The sequence below is a fragment of the Myxine glutinosa genome, chromosome 1, assembly GCF_964187855.1.
Source record: "Myxine glutinosa chromosome 1, kmMyxGlut1.1, whole genome shotgun sequence".
Taxonomy (NCBI): domain Eukaryota; kingdom Metazoa; phylum Chordata; class Myxini; order Myxiniformes; family Myxinidae; genus Myxine; species Myxine glutinosa.
The window spans coordinates 415,420,696-415,442,801 of NC_136261.1; the positions used below are offsets into that span (position 1 = coordinate 415,420,696).

Consider the following 22,106-nt stretch of genomic DNA (forward strand, 5'->3'; position numbering starts at 1 on the left):
GTGTGTGTATAATGGGAATACGTTTTTAAATCTGTGAACCCCAAACACAGAATCCCTCAACTTTCCAGTTGGGGCTTAACTTTTGTGTATGTGTGAGTGAGTCATAATAATATACAAACCCTAACCCAACCCCATCCGTAACCCAACCCCATCCCTAACCCAAACCCATCCCTAACCCAAACCCATCCCTAACCCAACCCCATCCCTAACCCAACCCATTCCTAACCCAACCCCATCCCTAACCCAACCCAATCCCATACCCAATCCCATCCCTAACCCAACCCCATCCCTAACCCAACCCTAACCCAACCCCATCCCTAACCCAACCCATCCCTAACCCTCACATTCAAAATCCCAACCCTAACCCAATCCCATCCCTAACCCAACCCCAACCCTAACCCTCACATTCAAAATCCCAACCCTAACCCAACCCCATCCCTAACCCAACCCCATCCCTAACCCTCACATTCAAAATCCCACCCAAACCCTAACATAATCTTTCTTTTCTTCTTTTTTTTAAATACGTATTTCTTTTTTCTTTTTTTTTCACTTCTCCCAATTCTGTCTTTCAAGGCTTTCAAGTTTAAAGAAGTAGAAATGGGAAGAAAGAATTTTCCAGCATTTTCTTCCTCGAACTTTCTTGATATTGCTTAAATCAAGCGTCATTAAATAAAGAACATTGTTCATTGCTTTAGAATCCAAAGAGTCTCCAAGAGGAACCCCACAGGTAGAGTCTCCAAAATAAAACCAACTTTCCAAGTTCCAAAGGTATAACCACATTCCTGTTGAGCCTCCAAGATAGGTATCACATTCCGAGTCATCAAAACAAAACCCCCATTCCGAGTCTCCAAAAATATAACCATCTTTCCAAGTCCCCAAGGTAGAACCACAATTTTCAGAAATATTGGGGGTTTCCGTGATAAGTCTCACATAGTATAACTGCGGACCATCAGGGAAAACTTCCCTTTCCCAATTTTTTAGGGTTTCTATGATGTGTCTCACATAGTATAACTGCGGACCATCAGGGAGAACTCTCCTTGCCCAATTTTTTAGGGTTTCTATGATGTGTCTCACATAGTATAACTGCGGACCATCAGGGAGAACTCTCCTTGCCCAATTTTTTAGGGTTTCTATGATGTGTCTCACATAGTATAACTGCGGACCATCAGGGAGAATTCCCATTTCACAATTTTTTAGGGTTTCTATGATGTGTCTCACATAGTATAACTGCGGACCATCAGGGAGAACTCCCCTTTCCCAATTTTCAGAAATTTGTGGGTCTCCAATGTATGACTTGTGTTCTGGCTCATCAAGGTAGAACTTGTTCAGTGGGTTTTGTTTTGATAACTCACAACAAGTATCATCATGGTAAAACTCTTTTTCAGGATTTTGTGGATCTCCAAGGTATAACTCTTTGGCTGGGTCATCAAGGTAGAACTCGTTCTGGGGGTCTTGGTTGTTCAAAATGTCTTCAAACAAAAAAATAACCATCCCAAGTTGTGTTAAAAGCAGAATTTTCATTTCGTATCTCAGATACAATTTCCTGTGAAAGAAAATAACAATGTATTAATTTAATACAATATTTTTATTTGTATAAATCAAGCTCTATGAATATTAAAATAAACTTTGTTAACTCTTACACGAGTCTCATCTAAAAAAAAATATATTAAAATAAATAATTAAAATAATAATTAATTAAATAAATAAATAAATAAATAAACAAACTTACCTCCATTGATAAGAGGTTCGAGTCCAGTTCATCAATCTGAAGGTTGAGTTCTACACAGGTAGTAGGACTCCAAGGAATAGCAAAGTTATCCCATTCCATTTCGGCATAGTAGTCCATTCTCAAGTGAAGCAGAAAGCGTGTTTGAAAAAGCCTGTGTGGTCGGTGCCTTTTATAAGGACTGGGTGTGTCATTTCCTGTGGAAATTCTCTGGGCGTGTCTTAACTGGAAATGATGTGATGGGAATTCCCTGAAAATGATGTAGGTATTACCTGGAAATGATACAATGCTAAAGAGTTTATAAAGTGGGTGGAGCTTAGCAAAAGTGGGTGGGGCTTCACAAAAAGTGGGTGGTGCTTATCAGAAGTGGGCGGGGCTTATCAAAAGTGGGCGGGGCTTCACAAAAAGTGGGTGGTGCTTATCAGAAGTGGGCGGGGCTTCGCAAAAAGTGGGCGGGGCTTCACAAAAAGGGGCGGGCTTACCAAAAAGTGGACGGACCCTACCAAAAAGTGTGTGGCACTGAAGGCGCTCAGACAAGAACATTGAGGGAGGTTTATCATTTTATTTTAGCTTAGTTAAAATATCTTAATAAAGAACCAAACTCAAACATATTTTTACCTTCGCAAAAGCGGAAGGTTATGTTTTGATCGCTGTGTATTTATTTGTATGTCTGTGTGTGTGTGTGTGTGTGTATATGTTATTCGCATAACTCAAAAAGTATTCAACCGAATTGCATGAAATTTGGTGGGATGATTGGTTATTATACGGGACACATTTGATTAGATTTTGGGAGCAATCGGGTCAAAGGTCAAGGTCAAGGTCACGAAAAGGTCAAAATCGTATTTTTACCATAGCAAGGTCAATTTTTATCCAATTGGCATGCAACTAATGCCAAAATGTTCAGAATTCAATGCCCGATCTTGTGATATACGACATGACCCAGTGAAGACATTACCCTTGTTAGCGGTTGGGGGTCAAAGGTCGGGGGGTCACGACCTTGCAAAATGTGCGTTTTTTGTCATAACTCGGTCAATTCTTATCCGATTTGCATGAAATCAGCACCAAACTGTTCACTGTTCTGTTCCCTACACTCCCATGCCAAGTACAGAACAGTAGCTGCGGCGAAGGTATGCGCTCTACCGAGTGCCCGTTCTAGTTTGTTAATGTATTAGACGGTGAGGAGAGTGGCAAGAGAATTAAATTATTTCCCACGCATAAACAAATATTTGTAGGGTCGTTGTTTGAGTGGGCCAAAGATGATTCACCAGATGATATTAAGAGTAAAAGGTTAAAAGGTCCATAAGGTCAGAAGGATCGCAGGTTCACACAGAAGGACCATTGTTTAAGTGGTCTAATGAATAAGGATAACATGTCAAAAGGTTAGAAGGTTCGTAAAGAACAGGGTGAGAGAAATAGAGGTGTTTAGGGGCAATGAGGGAGGGGAAAAATTAACATGTAAGTCAATGGGAAAATGAGAGTGTCCCAGAAGCAACATATACACAAAGAATTAAGTTAAGCACCCCCCCCCCCCCGTTTTTTTACAACCTCGCACATTACAAGTTTGTTGTCGTCAAAACAGTGTAATATACCCATGATATTGCTATATTTACTGGAGAAGTGATATTATGGTCACATAAAAACATAACAATCATGCCGTTTTCAATATTTTATTCTGAATAATTTAAGGTGAAATTTTTTGGGAATTTTAGGCATATTTTCACCTCAATTTAAGTATGGAGCTATAGGTCCATCACGGACAGTGTGGATGACGTTTATGTTTTCTAACGTACAGTCATTGTTCTGAGCGATCTAGCGATCTTTGCGTCAATAACGTGTGTAGGACCCACGTGATCGGATCACTGACTCAACCAATCACTTTTTTTCACTTTGATCACTCAATTTCATCAATGGATAATTGCTAATGTCATACCAATCATTATTTGATCTCACATACCTTAGAATATATGCCAATGTATACATATACACAAAGAATATATATTAGGGGGTGCTTACCTTAATTCGTTGTGTAGGGGTGCTTAACTTAATTCTTTGTGTATATATACACAACTGCTGACTCCACACATGAAAAAGCTGAATGCCTCAACTCTGTGTTTGCCTCTAAATCTTGTGTCCCAAACCCATCCCTCTCTGTACCCACCGTACCCAGTTGTACCCAGCTGCTCCTGGACTCCGTGTCCTTTCCTCCTGACTAGGTGGAAAAGTTTCTGTCAACCCTCGACTCTGATTCTGCAACTAGACCTGACGGCATCAGCTCACAGGTCCTAAAATCCTGTTCTTCCACTCCTTCACTCCCTCTCTCTGTTCTCTTCACCCTCTCTTTTGCTCAAGGTCAACTGCCATCTGCTTGGAAATCAGCCAACATCACCGCTTTGCACAAAAAGGTGCAAAAACAGATCCGAGCAACTACAGACCAATCAGCCTTCTCCCAATTATCAGCAAAGCCGTGGAATCCATCATTGCTTCGGATATGAAATCTTTCCTCTTCTCCAATGGCTTGATCTCTGATCATCAATTTGGTTTCAGACCAGGTCACTCTTCTCTGGACATGCTGCTTCTGCTGTCTCAACAATGGATGGAGGTCCTCAAAGCCAAACAGGAAATTAGAGCTGTCTCCCTCGACATATCACGTGCCTTCAATACGTTCTGGCACCCCGCTCTGCTCACCAAACTCTCCTCCTTTGGTATCCATGGAAATCTCCACGCATGGCTGGCGGACTTCCTCTCTAGTCGTAGTCAAAGTGTGGCCCTGAATGGGTTTCTCTCATCTCCTCCTCCTGTTCAGGCTGGAGTTCCCCAAGAAGGTGTTCTGGGCCCTGTGCTTTTTGTGGTCTTCATCAATGATCTCTCTGACTCTTGAAAATCCTCTCTATCTCTTTGCTGATGACTCCACTCTCTGCCGCTCCATTCCTCATCCCTTTGATCGGCAGTCTGCAGCCTCCTCACTCTCTGCAGACCTGGACAAAATCACAGACTGGGCAAACAAGTGGAACATGTCTTTCAATCCTGACAAATCTCACACTCTTACGATGTCTCCCCGAAAAGACCGACTGGACAACCCTCCCATCTACTTTCTGAATAATCCTCTCCAAGAAGTTCTGTCACTCAAGCTTTTGGGTCTCACTATCTGCCATGATCTTTCCTGGGAAAACCACATTTCCAAGCTGGCCTCCAAAGCCAGCCGCCGACTGGACATCCTCCGTCGTGCGAAGTCCTTCCTTTGGCACACCTGAGCTCCTCACCACATACAAGGCTTTCATCTGCAGCTCAATGGAGTACTGCTCTCCCCTCTGGGCTGGTGCTCCAGCCTCACACCTAGCTCGTCTTCACGCTGTTGAAACCAACGTGTTCAGAATCATTGGAATCTCCCACGATGACGCTATCTCCGAGGGCCTTTCACTTACTCACCGCAGGCAGGTTGGTGGTCTTTCTGTCTTCTGTCGCCTCCTCTCCGGCCTTGCTCCCCCAGCTCTCTCTGGGCTCTGTCCCCCAAATATTCCTACAGGTCGCACAAGATCTGCCTGCAACCCTCTTATGGTTGAACTGCCAAAATCAAGACTCTCTGCTCACCTTCATTCCTTCATTCCTCTTTTCTCCCGCCTCTGGAACAAACTCCCTCACTCTCTTCAATCCCACTCCTCCCTCCAGGTCTTTAAAACGGCTGTTCACCACCATTTCTTATCTTCCCCAAACGAAAACCTTGATCTTTTCTACCCCCGCTAATTTCACCTCAAATCCACTCTTTTAAGGTGCCGACCTCTTTCCTGGAAGTCCTTGGTGTCCTTGCGTTTTATACCTATCCTTCCTCCCCCCCGGCCCTCTCCCTTCCACACACCTCCCGATGTCCCTGCTCTCAAATGTTGTGTTTGTGTGCTTCCTCCCCTTCTCTCCCCATCTTTTCGACCGCTCCCCTTTTTATATGCTTTGTTTGCTTGTTTGTTTGAATTGTTGGTTTGATAAATGTTAGCTTTCACGAGCCTCGACTCTGTATACAATAAAAAAATTTTTTTTTTAAAAAAATACCACCCTGAAGACCCAAAAGACACCGAAATGGTCAAAGATGCCCATCCCTCTGAAACAACATGTAGTGAGGCGCGCGTAGTGCACCGAGTCATGCTAGTATGTATGATGATGTGCAGATTAACTGATTAAATTTTGGGGTCAAGAGGTGAGGTCAAAGGTCGTATGTCATGTCAGGTAAAAACAACTTGAGAACAGCTGAATGGATTTAAAGCAAACTTTGTACAAGTGTTATAATGATGTAATAATGTGGGCGGAGGCATAGCGGTCGACGTCGTGAAGTCAAATAGTGAAGTCAATGGCGCTTAACATCCAGAATTTTTATTTTTAACGATCTTTAACTTCATTATCATATTTAAATTGAAGTAAACATTCCATGAAGTAATATGTTCTATGAACTCTCGAGATGGTTTTCTATCTCATTGCCCTGCAAAAGACTGACACTGATTTGTATACAGGTGATGTCTGTCCTGTAAATGTGGAAGGCAGACAACACAACAACGATTCATCTGTCACAGAAGATTCAAAATGTGCTTCTGCAAAGGAAGGTGCAGATGATATTCACATGACAAACGGAAGTGCTTCCTGTTTTGCAACTGGCAAGTGGAAATGTTTAAAATTTTTTACATACAATATTTTGTGTTGAGAAAAGATATAATTTTTGGAAAAGTGTGAAATATTTTGCATTTTGATTGACAAAAAAAGAAGAAAATGTGTTCTTTGTTTCCATAGAACAATCAAGAAGTAATATGGGACAAATGAGGTCCAGTCACAGGTTGACAGTGAGGAAGAAGTCTTTTTTGAAGAAACAATCACAAGATCAAGACTCACTTCCTGTAAAATACAGGTGCATGTCTGGGCCTCGCAACAACAAGATTAATATTAAATTAAACAAAGTCAAAAAGGCTCTGGAAAGGCGAATACGTTATAAGTGTAATGTGTGCAGAATGGATTTTTCTTCAATGAGTAACATCAAAACACACATGAGGATCCACACTGGAAAACACCCCCATGAGTGCTCTGTCTGTGATGAAGGTTTCTTGACAAAAAACAATTTGAATTTACATGTGAGGATGCATACAGGAGAGGGACCTCACAAATGCTCGATATGTGCAAAACGTTTCTCTCGAAAACACAATTTACAATCACATATGAGGATCCATTCAAGAGAGCGACCTTACAAATGCAAGATATGTGATAAAGGTTTCTCTCAAAACAGCAGTTTGAAATTACATATGAGGATCCATACCGGAGATCGACCCCACAAATGCTCGATATGCGATAAATGTTTCTCTCAAAACAGCAATTTGAAATTACATATGATGATCCATACAGGAGAACGACCTTACAAATGCTCGATATGTGATAAAGGTTTCTCTCGAAAATACAATTTGAAATTACATATAAGGATCCATACAGGAGAGCGACCTTACATATGCTCGATATGTGATAAAGGTTTCTCTGACAACGGCGATTTGAAAGTACATATGAGGATCCATACAGGAGAGCGACCTTATAAATGCTCGATATGTGATAAAGGTTTCTCTCATAACAGCCATTTTAAATCACATATGAGGATCCATACAGGAGAGCGACCTTATAAATGCTCGACATGTGATAAAGGTTTCTCTGAAAACAGCCATTTGAAAACACATATGAGGATCCATACAGGAGAGCGACCTTACACATGCGCGATATGTGATAAAAGTTTCTCTCAAAACAGCGACTTGAAATCACATATGAGGATCCATTCAGGAGAGCGACCCCACAAATGCTCGATATGTGATAAAAGTTTCTCTCGAAACAGCAATTTGAAATCACATATGATGATCCATACTGGAGAGCATCCTCAAAAACTGCTCTATATGTGATAAAGGTTTTTCTCAAAAAGTCAGTTTGAAAATGCATGTGAAGATCCATGCAGGAGAGCTTAAATCTGAAATACCAGGATATGACAAATGAGGTTAAGAGGATTTCGAAATTGAAGAAACCTGAAATTGTACCACTGATATTCAACAGTGAATCCGGATGATCTCGTAAACCCAAACTGAGTACTTAAAAAGCATTCCGTGAAATATTATGACAAACAATCTTCAGGCGGAGGACCCATGAACCCCGACAAACAATCTGACTTAAAAAGTCAGAGGTCCAGTTAGGATTCTTAAAAGAGCCCTTGGAACAAAGCTTTGAGAATGAAGTTTCACAAACCGGTTCATGAATAATAATCGTTGACTGAAAGAGGAGGTGGAGATTTTGCGTTCTGGGAGAACTTCCTCCCATGTCCTCATACTAGCCTATGGAGATAACAACCAACAAGACATCCTTACAAATGTTTTATTTGTGACAAATATTTTATTTCTAAACGGAGCTTGAACTTCCATCGTGCAACCCACGCTGGAGAGCTCACATAAAAAGTGCTCTGATTGTTGGAAAAGGTTTGCTGATAAAGGTTTGTTAAATTCACATAGCAATACCCATACTTTGGTTGTACGTGCCCCCCTTGTAAGCGATCCTCAGCAGTAGTCAAGGTATTCACTGAACCAGTTATGAGAATGCTATCGTGAATGCGTACAGCCCTTTGAGCATATACCTTGTCAGCACAACTCCTCAGAGTACCATCTGTAACCCTGAGAACCAGCCAGAACCCATGAACCCCTTTATGAAAACCATATGGATGGCTGTCACCAGAATGTCCACAACAATGACTGCAAACTGGTGTCCGAAGACAACAAGAATCTCAAAATTCTTAGCCCATCTGCATCCACAAACGAAGTTTAAAGAAAATGACAGGATCAAAATATTGTGAAATTTATTCATTTGGTATTCATATTCTCAAAATAGAGAACTGTTGAAAAATTGCTGCCGAAAACTCACATGGTAACATAACTTTATCTCTCAATCTGATCTTGGATCTCATCGTGCTTCTTTCAGGGTCTTCCTTAGTTGGCCAGTTTGTAATTCTTGTCTCTGTCCTTGCCATGTGTCCAGCCAAGTTCCATTTGAGTTTTTTGATTGTGACCAGTGTTTAGGAATTTTGTTTTCTATCTGATTTAGCTGTTTTTCTTGTTCCTTTTTGGTTATGCTCAGATGGCATCTTTCCATGGCAGTTTGAACATCAATTTTTACTCAAACTTTGCTGTAGTCCATGTTTTATTGCCACGTGTGATATGGGGAAAACACCCTTGTTGTAAAATTATTTATCAGAAGAAGACTTCTGCTTATGTTTTTCATGAAACTTGGATTTGTGATGAGTTTCACAATAAAGAGAGGTTCTCAAAGCACAAATGCACTGTCTGTGTTATTGGGAAAATGTAATGGCACATTATGATCAATTTATCAGTGAGGGGAGTGTTTGAAGTTGTCCATGTCTCCAAAAGTAATCCTGATCAAACCGAGAGTTGTTCAACAAACCAGTTGAAAGCCTTGCATAGCATTTACCATCTTGACATGACTGCATTTCATGCCATTACTGATTTCTGCCAAGCAGCTCGGTTACATAGCTCCCAATGTGGAAGGCCACACAGCTGGTTTCTACCACATTTCTCTCAACATCAATGGTAATGCATTGTTAATGGAGGGAATCCTCTGAACACAGACTTCCAAAGAAGAGAAGCGGGGAACGAACCTCTCCCCCACCCCCTCCCCAAAAACTTAAGATTCAAGTCGATGTGGCCACTGGCCAGACCAAGCAGTAAGAATTATTCCCAAAATAAAAAATTCGAAAAACAGATCCTTGCATTTACAGACCAATCAGTCTGCTCCCAATCATCAGCAAGGTCATGGATCCATCATCACTTCTGACAAATCCTTCCTCTTCTCCAATGGTTTGATCTCTGATCATCAATATGGATTCAGACCAGGCCACTGTTCTCTGGACATGGTGCTTCAGCTGTCTCAACAATGGACGGATGTCCTCAACGCGAGACAGGAAATCAGAGCTGGGATCAGAGATCAGATCAGAAATCAGAGATGGCTGGGAGGTTGGCGATCGGAATTGCATAGCTCATGTCCTCGTGTCTTCGATACGGTCTGCCACCCCGCCCTGCTCACCAAACTCTCCTCTTATGGTATCCATGGAAATCTCCACGCATGGCTCACAGATTTTCTCCTGTCATATTAAACATGGGGATTGTCGAAGATTAACCATTTCAAAATTGGTTCAAAACTTGAATGTATTCGTAATGCAGTGACAGCATCCAAATAATAATAAAATAAGAGCATGCGCACGAAACAACAGCAGGTTGCCGAGCATAGCATAAAGCAATTTCTTCTGCCTCTTGCTTGTGGAACCATATTTAAATACTCTCTACTTCAAAAGCTGATGTGATTGAAGAGACACAGCTGCATGTCCTTGTCGGAGCTGTTGTCTTGATAATGAGTAGTGAAACACAGAGGGGATGTTAAAGTCTGGACAGCAGGAAGATTAATGTGCTCGAGAAAACATTTGAGATACTAAAGCATATTTTACTTGTGCACCAAACTGCACCATAGTAGGGAGTTTGTTCCCACTGCAAGGAAGCAGATAAGTAGGTAAGTTATGAATTCAGATCGCCCCTTATCAGAGTGAGTTGAAGGGTACGCGGTCTTGAACACAGAGCGTGTTCTTTTAAGACTACAAATGTGTGCCTGTTAAAACAAAATAAGTTTAACAAAATTAAAACATCCATCTACAGTATGATTGTATTTATCAATTCTTTGCAATTTATACTAGGACTTCTCAAAATACTTCCACAGGCCCTAAATGTCATTCTCTCATCGTCTCTTCCTGACCAGGATGGAGTTTTTTTATCCATTTATTTATTTATTTTTGTATACAGAATCAAGGCTCGTGTAAGAGCTAACACATTACACAAAAAAACATGCACGGACCCATAACACATGCAACAAAGGGAGCGGGAGAGAGAGGCAAACATACAAGCACAACAACAGCAGAGAACAGGGACATCGGTAGATCTTTGGAAGGGAGAGGGCCGGTGGGAGGTGGGGTGTGTGGAGGGAAGGGGTACACGGTATAAAGCAAATGAACACTCCAAGGAATTTCAGGAAAGAAGTTGGAGATTGAAAGGTGGATTTGGGGTGTTCTAATGGTGGGGAGGGTGGAGGGGGGGGGGGGTAAATCCGGCCGGCCTTGCACCCCCTGCTGTGTCTGTGCTCTGTTTCCCAAATATTCCTGCAGAATGCTCAAGGTCTGCCAGTAAACTTCTTCTGGTGAAACTGCCACAATCAAGACACTCTGCTCACCTTCACTCTTTCGTTCCTCTTTTTTCTACCTCTGGAACAAACTCCCACATTCTCTTCAATCCCACTCATCCCTCCAGGTCTTTAAAGCAGCTGTTCACCACCATCTCTTATCTTCCCCCATCCAAAACATTGATCTTTTCTACCCCCGTTAATCCACCTTAAATCCACCTCCTTCAAATTCAGATTTCTTTCCTGAATAAAACGTCCCTGTTGTGTCCATCTTGTTTATCCTGTATACCCCATCCCATCCCTCTCTCTTCCACAGATCTCCTGATGTCCCTGTTCCCTACTGTTGATGTACTTCCCTCTCTCTCCCCCTGTTGTCTCCCACTCCCCTTATTATATGTTCTATGCATTAGCTCTCATATAAGCCAAGGCTAAGAATACAAAAAAAGTTTCATTGTTCCCCCCTTCTGGCCAGCACTGTTTTTGGTCAGTTTCTCAGTGTGGGTCTTTTGATTGCAAGTAGATGACAACGAACATAAGGCATATTTGTTGTTCTCCCAGGAAGAATTTCAGTACGGTGACAACCGTACACATGTACACATGGAAACTGGTCCCTCCTCTCGATTCTGCACAGTCTGGTTCACTGTATGTATTGTTGCGGTTTGCCATAAAGGCAAACCCCCTATAGTTAATTGCACGACAACATGTAGCCTGCAGTCATTAGTTATTTCTTATTGAATGAAAAGTTGAGCCCCATTTCCATTGTGTAATAATCGAGACCAGATATGCGTTGATTTAGGCAGGATTTCAAAACTCCGTGTGGTTGAGGGAAGACATTTTTAATGTGCAGAAAGGCGTGGCCAAAAGCACAGGCCATGTGACCAACAAACGGAAAAGGACACGTCACCAGCAAGCGACCAATGGGTAGTGAAACCTCCCTGAATGAAAGAGGGAAGGAGGAATGAAACCTTCCTAAGGGGAGGAAAGACTGAATGCCTGCATGTGACCAACCTCAGCCAATGGGAGGCTGTGGAACATTCTGGAAGCTTTTTGGGTCTGATAAAAACCCCCGCCCATCGCATTTTACCCCTCTGGCTTCACCGACGCCCTTTTGCTTCGCCGGTGACCCTCTTTCTTCACCGACGACGCTCTTGCTTCGCCGACGCCTCTCATCAGCTCTGACTTCGGTGATCTCTCGCTCTGATCCGGCTGACCTGCAATCGTTGGCGCCTCCCGCAACTCATCTTGAAGCTGGTCGTCCAACCTGCGCTGAATCTAGTCCTGCCGGCGTTGAAGCTCGTCCAACCTGTGCTGAGGTTTGTTGTTCATGCTGACTTTGAGGCGGCGGTTAATCCTTCAGACCTTACCTCATCCAGGCTGCACATCCAGATCAAGGATCGAGCTGCGCGCTACGCACACCAAGCGGCCACCTTGAGTCAATCCCAGCACGTAATTGGTACGAGAATAACCGGTGTGTCATTCCCTGTGTGTGAGTGTGTGAAGGTGCCTTTGGGGTTTATTATAGGTAAGGAATTAATAAGGCTGCATCTTCATCTTTTTCTATTGGCTTGTAAATAAAAGGCTGTACATTTTGTTGTTACTTTCAAACCTGTTCGGGTACGTCTTTTTTCCATTGGCCTGGCATCATCCGAGACCGAATTTGGCTTGAATCAGGTCCGTAAATCACGTCAGGTAACGCCGCTTTCCACCCCGTGCAAGTCCGCTCGGCACGCAATAAAGTGTGGGAAGCGAGGGTTCGATCCCTGGTTTCTTTGGTCGTGTGTCTTGAAGGTATTTGGGATTATTTGACCAGCAAACTCTTTGGCACATGGCTGGGAGGTTGGCGATCGGAATTGCATAGCAATCTGTCGTAGTCACGGTCAGTGGCCTCAGTGGACCCAGAGTTTGAGAAGGAGTGGGGTAATAAACGCCCCTTAGTACGTCGACAAACCCGGGATCCGCAACAATATTCTTGGGGAAAATGCCAGGGGCATAGAAAGAAAAGGCTCTCTCTCTCTCTCTCTCTCTCTCTCTCTCTCTCTCTCTCTCTCTCTCTCTCTCTCTCTCTCACTCTCTCTCTCGCTCTCTCTCTCTCTCTGTCTCTGTCTCTCTCTCTCTCGTACGTGCTAAATTGCAATGTAGAGAAAAGAAGGAACTTTCCAAAATATAGGTATATTCGACAAACATAGTTTGTGGAAAATACCAAACAATAGAAAATAAGTCACATTCAAAAAATGTCGTGTGCATGCTGTACTACACTTGTGTTCTTAGGAGGAACCAAGTAATGCTCTAGAAAAGTTCATGAACAGGAAATGTTCATTATAGGATGCTTAATTATGATGTCATAATTAAGGCACCAATGATATAATCATTCACACTTATTCCCCAGGTGGAGTTATTTACAATGAGCCGTGTTTCAATTTTTCCATGGAGCGGTTTTGGAGATATAGAGGTGCAAATTTATTGTTTTTTTCCAAGATGGCGACATGTACCAAGTGACCTATGACTTCATAATTATCATTTAAAAAATGATACAGAAGGAGGCGCTCCTATTATGAACATTTCCTGTTCATCGGATGAACAGTGGCAGGGAAAATATTCATATTGAGCAGATCAAGCATTATCCTTGTCGAATTATAATGTAACAATGAAGGCACTGATGACCTGACCATTAACATGTTATTGCCCATCGGGAGTACTTGACAATGAGCCATGTTTAATTTTTTCCATTGAACGGTTTGGGAGATATAGAGGTGCAAGTTTAGTGTTGTACATTTATTATTTTTGTAAAACATTCGAATAGAAGGAGGAAACAACACTCCGGATCAGACGTAACAGAATAACGCTCCTCAGACAGGAAGTGTTTGACCAGTTGCCAGTTGGACGGTTGATTGTGAGGCGATTCAAAGAAAAGGGGGATTCATTCGATGTTTTCCGAACTGTTCATGGTAAGAGTTTCATTTTTACCTTGTAAATACCAAACGAGTAGAGATGCTGTTGAAGGAAAAACTCAAGAATACATTCAAGTTCGACCATTAGAAGATTGAACCATTTATTACAAGCTGAACCATGGGCACATAAACAGGAGATGCTTTTAAAGTCAGCACCTTAGCCTGCCTTTTTTCTAATAAAAAAGGTAAAAAAATCAAACATTTAAACAGCCTTGGACGTGCACCTTGACCCCATGGCCAAGGCACACGTCTATCAAGACTGTCCCATTAGCATACACATGCACTTCAACCCCAAGGCTGAAGCACATGGTCATTCAAAACACATGCATCCTGACCCCGAAGGGCCAGAATGCATGGTCATACAATACTCCACCACTCCTCCACGAATTGAAGAGAAACCAGAGTACAGGAGATACAAATCACAATGGAAATTCTGATCTGTTCTGACTACACGTCTTTCAGCACAGTCTTTATACGGGATCATGACTTCGCAGGTGGGAGGGAAAAGAAACACAGGTAAGCCCATCCCCCATAGGTCACGTGAGCAAAACCATTCATTCCCATAGGTGGGAGGGACACGTCATCCCCCTCAAATTGTAATGTACAAACAGTTTCTTGTGTCTTACTGTGATGTAGATAACCTGGATAGAGTTAACAATGTTTGTTCCTTATCACACACTGAGTTAATTTGACCACCTGGAACAGGTACAATGAAACGGAGCTTGTTTAGCAAAGACAAACAATCATTGCAAATGCTTTGTATTGTCTCAATGGAGATTAGAATTACCAGGTACAGTACAATGAAAATGTTAAACAGGTTTTAAAACTTCCTTATAGGGTCAGACAACCTGGCACAAGCTGTATCATATTCTTTATCTCAAAAACTCCTCTTTACATCAATAACTTTCTAAAACTTATTTATTTAACTCAATAAAAACATTTATCTCAATATATGAGTTTTTTTCTTAAAAGAAACAACGTAACAAGATTTCCCTGTGTCGTTATTTGACATCGCACAGATGAATGAATCGTGTTTAATATTTTTACAAATTAACCTAATGGTTTAAACATTACATCGTTTGATATTATTTCCATAAAAGTTTTAATATTAGAGATTACACTGTTCTCCCATCCTGGTTCGGTGAGAAAATAAGAGGAACAGGACAAGTACAGATACATTCAAAGTACACCGCCCCATGCCAAATAATTAAATATCCTCCAGCGCGGCATTGCCGGGGCGCCCCTGGCGCCCGGCAATACCGCCGTGCTGCTCAAAGAGACTGTATTTGGAGGGAGAGGTGCACAATAATTGATTGATTAATTGCATCATTAAAATCAAGAAAAGATTATCATAAAATATTTTCTTAATCAATTGGCTAATCGCATAACTAAACCACAGGTGCTTCATCCCAAGATGTATCTTTTAGAAATTTAATTAAATAAGGCATTAATAAAATAATAATAATTAATTGATTAATCAATAAATAATGAATCGATGAAGTGATTAATCAATAAATCAAAAAATCCTTTGTAGCCACATCACGTGGTCACTGTCATGTCCAAATATTAGCTTCCCAGCTCAAAAGGTGCCTGAGATATTGCCCAGAGGAGAAAGAAAATAATTAATTAATTAATAATGAAAATAAATAAATAATAATCATAAAAAATAAAATAATTAATCAATTCGCAAATAGAACACATAAACCACCACCATTTCATCCGAATCTGTAAGTAAAAAAAATAAAATAATTGTCATTAATCAAAAAATTAAATATATAATTAATCGATTAATTGATTAATTGATGAATCAATAAATCAAAAATAGCCTTTGCAGCCAAATCACTTGGTCATTGGCATGTCCAAATATCAGCTTCATAGCTCAAAAGGTGCCTGAGATAATGGTCAGAAGAGAAAGGAAATGTAAAAGTACTTAATTAATCGCTTAATTAATCGTCCGGGCGAGATCTCAGCCATCATTTGAGCTTGGAAGCTGAAATTTCGGCACAAGAGTGAGCAACTTCTTTGTTAAAAATTAGATTTTTTGTTTTTTGATTAATCAATTAATTGATGAGTTATTTAATTATTAGCGATTAATTAAGTACTTAGACATTTCCTTTTTCTTTTTTTCCATAAATGCAAATTTCGCATGTGGAAAAAGTAAGTACACCGTTGGCTCTAATAGGTGGTATTGCCCCCTTTGGCAGAAACAACCTCAAGTAGGCGTTTCTTATAACTGTTTACCAGTCGATGACATCGACTGGGAGAAATTTTTGCCCACTCCTCCATGCAGAATTCTTTCAGCTGTGCGATGTTTGAGGGGTTTCTTGCATGCACAGCTCGTTTCAAACCCCCTCACAACATCTCGATGGGATTTAGATCTGGGCTTTGACTTGGCCATTGCAGAACCCTCCATTTCTTTCTTTTCAGCCATTCCTTGGTGGATTTACTGGTATGTTTAGGGTCATTGTCATGTTGCAAGGTCCACCTTCGGTTGAGCTTCAACTTTCCGACAGATGGCCTCACATTATCCTCAAGAACCCTCTAGTACAATGAAGAATTCATTGTGGATTCTATGATGGTGAGCTGCCCAGGCCCTTATGCAGCAGAGCTGTCCCAAACCATAATATTTCCACCACCATGCTTTACTGTTGGTATCAGGTTCTTGTGGTCAAATGCTGTCTTTGGTTTTCTCCAAACATGTCTTCTGGTACTGTGGCCAAATAGCTCCACCTTTAACTCATTGTCCAGAGCACATTGTTCCAGAAGTGCTGGTCTTTGCCTCGGTGTTCAATGGCAAACCTTGGTCTTGCCCTGATGTTCTTTCTGGACAGCAAAGGTTTCCTCCTGGCACACCTCCCATGTAGATCAAATATGTGCAGCCTCTTTCTAATGGTAGACTCGTGCACTTTGATATCAACAGTGGCAAGAGCTACCTGTAGGTCCCGTGATGACATTCTGGGGTTCGTAGAGACTTCTTTCAGCATCTGGCGGTCTGCTATCATGTTGAACTTGCTGGGGCGGCCTGGCCTGAACACGTTGGCAGTTGTTTGGAATCTTCTCCACTTGTAGATGACCTTCCGGACAGTCGAATGATTAATTTCAAATTGTTTGGAGATCTTTTTAAATCCCTTCCCAGACTCGTAGGCATCTATAACCTTCTTTCTGAAGGCTTCAGAGAGCTCTTTTGATCTAGGCATGGTGACGGCACACACTTCAACAACAAAGAGCAAACCAAACGAAATGTCTGAGGTTTAAATAAGACAGGTTCCTCCAAGATCCTCTTTAACGATGTTCTAATCATTTGCACCTGAGCTGGTGCACCTGATTCTAATTTTAGGTATTTGAAGTCGTGATAAATGTAGGGGTGTACTTACTTTTTCCACATGCGAAATTTGCATTTATGTTTATTTAAATTATACAATGGACTACAAAATGTAAATGTTTCATGATATTTGTTATATTATATCACCTTTATCTATCAATATTGTTGAAATGAAGATCAAATAGCTGTATGTTGGAATATGTTGAAAAAGTCAAAACTTTACATGGGGTGTACTTACTTTTTCACGTGACTGTATATTTGCTTTTGGGACACAATTTGTTGGATTTTACACTTGAATCAGTCCAATTTGTCAAAATATACAACAAAATACATGTTTTGACCCAGGTGAACATGCAGTTTGCTATTGACCGAAGAAATTTGAAAATGAACTTTTTACCAAAGCAGAATTTTATCTTTGGAAAAATTATGGCTCCACTATACATGTACTGAAAGATCAAGTTCATGTACAAGACAAGGCACAATTTGCTGTTTTGTATCAGATATCTTTGATTACTTTTGATGGGGGTGGAGGGGTGCTGCATAAGTTCTAACCACTAATAAAGTTGAGCAGTCAGCTACCATGTATTAAATAAGCCATGTTTTTATACGCGATATATATGTGAAGTAAAACAATATTTAAATTGAAAAAGTATTTAAAATATAACATTTGATGCAATTTATATGTATTGTAAACCAGACCTTATTGGGCATTAGCTTAAAAAAAAATCACAATTCATTCGCAAAACACTCTACTGTACATAAAATGTTCCCTGTGTAATCAAACTTTCAAATACAAAGTTTCTCCACATGTTTCCAAACTATGTACGAGTCACAAGCAGAGTAACTCCTGAATAAAAAACAAATACCATGTAGATAACTGTCAACCGACTATTAGTCTAGTAGGAAGACTAGGTCCCCCTGCACCCCCCGGAGATATACTTCTAATCAGTGTTTCTAGATTGGAAAAAATGTGTAGAAAATGACTAGCTATGGCCCCAAGCTGAAAAAATGTCCCACATACCATTTTTATGCAAATTACTGCTGCAAATTTTATGCAAAATTATGCAAATTTTATGCAAATTTTTGATGAGGAGTAGAGTTGAGGGGTCTTTGAGGGCTTCATCGAGGTGCTCTCGGTTGCAAGACTGGGTCATTCTGAGAAGCACAGCAGGGTCAGAGATCATGATGTTCTCCTCCTCAGTGAATCTCTCCATCAACAGCCTCTCCATTGCCTCACACACTGTTTTGAGGCAAAAGAGGGACTTTGCGTAGGCCTTTCCACTGAGAACACCTTTGAGAGATCCACTTGTTACTAGTTGTGCCTCAAAGAGAATCTCTGCATATCCAGAACCACGCATCTTGTGTCCAGTGAGCATCCCGATGTAGTTCATGGATGTGTGGAAGGGTCCAATCGTTACTACATGACTAGCAAATTCATTTGGCCAGCGCCAGATGATGGGAAGGGCTTTCATGCAGACACCCAGATCAAATGTATTCAGGACCCATCTCTGACCCACCTCAGCAGTTGCTGCCTCGGAACGCTTCAGTAGCTCACGAACAACTGCGTTGTCTGTGATCGGTTGGTGGATAGGCGTGCAGTAGTCGACTGTTGATTTGCTGGGTGGGGGAGAACCAGTTGCAGAGGAGAAACCCCCTAGCCCAGGCACAGGCTGCAGGCCATTGCCATGCCATGCAGGCACCAGGCACAGACCGATCACAGACAACGCAGTTGTTCGTGAGCTACTGAAGCGTTCCGAGGCAGCAACTGCTGAGGTGGGTCAGAGATGGGTCCTGAATACATTTGATCTGGGTGTCTGCATGAAAGCCCTTCCCATCATCTGGCGCTGGCCAAATGAATTTGCTAGTCATGTAGTAACGATTGGACCCTTCCACACATCCATGAACTACATCGGGATGCTCACTGGACACAAGATGCGTGGTTCTGGATATGCAGAGATTCTCTTTGAGGCACAACTAGTAACAAGTGGATCTCTCAAAGGTGTTCTCAGTGGAAAGGCCTACGCAAAGTCCCTCTTTTGCCTCAAAACAGTGTGTGAGGCAATGGAGAGGCTGTTGATGGAGAGATTCACTGAGGAGGAGAACATCATGATCTCTGACCCTGCTGTGCTTCTCAGAATGACCCAGTCTTGCAACCGAGAGCACCTCGATGAAGCCCTCAAAGACCCCTCAACTCTACTCCTCATCAAAAATTTGCATAAAATTTGCATAATTTTGCATAAAATTTGCAGCAGTAATTTGCATAAAAATGGTATGTGGGACATTTTTTCAGCTTGGGGCCATAGCTAGTCATTTTCTACACATTTTTTCCAATCTAGAAACACTGATTAGAAGTATATCTCCGGGGGGTGCAGGGGGACCTAGTCTTCCTACTAGACTTATCTGTTGAGTCTACCGTCATATTTACATCACACAACATTACACTCTGCATCAAAATAGTCCAGAACACATTTTATATAAAATTATACCACTGTAGGAGCTGTGCTCCCACGTAATCGGAAGAATGGACGTGACAAAAAGCTGGAATTCGTCCGAGTTTCTTTATTGAAACAAAACAACTCGGGTACTCTCTCTAAAGCCCGTTTATCGGGCAGCAATATATATACACACATTATCCCGGAGCGTTTGCCCGGGAAAGGCGAGAGGGGGCGTGGCCAGGAGTCCTGGACGCGGCCTGGCAAGTTGAGAGCGGGCCTGCCCGGGCGTCCTGGACGAGCCCGGCATGGTGATCGCTCCGCGTCCATGGTAGGTGCAAGGCGATTGTGTAAACCCAGTGGTAGCCGCTACACACGTCCCCCCAGAATCGACTTGCACCGGCAGGGTCAATTTAAGGGGGGTCCTGATGACCCGGCCGAAGCGACCCCTGGCGGGTCGTGGGGGGGGGGTCCGGTGTGGTGGTGGGCGGTCGAGTGGGGGGCACCGTGGATGGGGGGCGGCCTTGCCACGGTGGAAGGGCCAACCGTGGCGGTTGGTCGATGTCCATGTGCACCGGCTTGAGGCGGTCCACCGCAATCCGGTCCGACCTGCCGCCCATGTCGATGACGAACGACTTGTCGTCCCGTCGCAGGACCCGGAAGGGCCCGTCGTACGGCGGCCGGAGTGGCCCCCGATGTGCGTCATGAGGCACAAAAACGTACTCCGCTGTGTGAAGCGCTGGGGGGACGTAGGACTAGGGGTCACCGTGGTGGGACGTCAGGCGGCCTCCTGGAGGTCCGAGCGCTGGTGAGCTGCGGACCAGGGACTGGTAGCGTCGGGCACGAATTCACCCGGGATGCGCAGCGCCTGGCCATAGACAAGCTCGGCGGTGGATGCCCGGAGGTCCTCCTTGGGGGGCGTGCGGAGGCCCAAAAGGACCCACGGCAGCCGGTCGGCCCAAACCGCCATCCTGAAGGCCGGCCATGAGCGCGGCCTTCATGGAGCGGTGGAATCGCGCGCACAACCCGTTGGCTTGGGGGTGGTAGGCCGTAGTACGGTGGAGCTTTACCCCCAGGTTGCGGGCGACCGTGCCCCACAGCTCGGAGGTGAACTGCGGTCTGCGGTCTGATGAGATGTCCGCCGGTGCGCCGAAGTGGGCAACCCAGGTGGCGATGAAAGCCTGCGCCATGTCGGCGGTGGTGGTGGAGACGAGGGGAATGGCCTCCGGCCACCTGGTGGTCCTGTCCACCAGGGTGAGCAGGTGTGTGGACCCCCGTGATGGGCGGAGGGGGCCCACCAGGTCCACGTTGACATGGTCGAAACGTCGTTCGGGCACGGTGAAAGGTGCCAGCCGGGCCTGGGTGTGTAGGTGGACCTTGCCCTGTTGGCAGGCTGTGCAGGTGCTGGTCCAATCGCGGACGTCCTGTCGAAGGCCGTGCCAGACGAATCGCGCCAACACCAGCTTCTGGGAAGCTTTCCCGCCCGGGTGGGAAAGGCCGTGGAGGGAGGCGAAGATGCGGCGTTGCCAGGTAACGGGCACGATGGGGCGAGGCTGGCCTTGGGAGATGTCGCAGAGCAGGACAGTGTCCGCGAAGGGGATGTCGACCAGGCGGAGGCCCGCGTCCGCCGCCCGGAGGGCTTGCACCGTGGTGTCGGTGGTTTGGTTCGCCGCCATAAGCGCGAAGTCCATGCCGAGGTGGACCGTGTTCGCGCTGGCCCGAGAAAGACAGTCGGCCACGGCGTTGTCTTTGCCGGCGACGTGCCGGATGTCCGTGGTAAACTCCGACACGGCGGAGAGGTGGCGCTGTTGGCGGGCCGACCACGGCTCCGTGACCTTGGCCATTGCGTAAACCAACGGCTTGTGGTCGATGAACGCCGTGAAGGGTCGGCCCTCCAGGAGGTGGCGGAAATGGCGAATGGCCAGGTGTAGACCGAGGAGCTCACGGTCAAACGTGCTATATTTGAGCTTGTTCGGCCAGAGCTGCCGGATGAAAAAAGCGAGTGGCTGCCAAACCCCGTTCACCCATTGCTCATGTACGGCGCCCACCGCGTAGTCAGAGGCATCCGTGGTGAGGGCGATGGGAGCGTTGAGCACCGGGTGAGCGAGCAGTGTTGCGTTGGCGAGGGCCCGCTTTGAGCTTTTGAAGGCCGCGTCCATTGCTGCGGACCAGACGATGTCGTGCTTGGCCGGCTTGCCCCGGAGGGCTTCGTAGAGGGGCCGCATGAGTTGAGCAGCGCGTGGCACGAAGCGGTGATAGAAATTCACCATTCCCAGGAATTCCTGCAGGGCCTTTATGGAGCGGGGATGCGGAAACGTGGTGATGGCCTCGACCTTGGTTGGCAGCAGCACGGCCCCGTTCTTGGTGATGTGGTGGCCCAAAAAATCAATGGCCGTCGTGCCAAAGTGGCATTTGGCCGGGTTGACGATGAGGCCGTGCTCGCTGAGGCG

General features: G+C 44.0%; 1 protein-coding gene across 1 annotated transcript in view; it reads left to right on the top strand.

The window, feature by feature from the left end:
• LOC137419044 (uncharacterized) overlaps positions 1–22,106 on the top strand; it is a 118,641-nt gene that overhangs the window by 49,700 nt on the left and 46,835 nt on the right. Inside the window, exons 4-5 of the mRNA XM_068105221.2 lie at positions 6,223–6,363; positions 6,497–7,634. Of these exons, the coding sequence (XP_067961322.2) occupies positions 6,223–6,363; positions 6,497–7,634 (1,279 nt within the window). The remainder of the gene's footprint in view (positions 1–6,222; positions 6,364–6,496; positions 7,635–22,106) is intronic.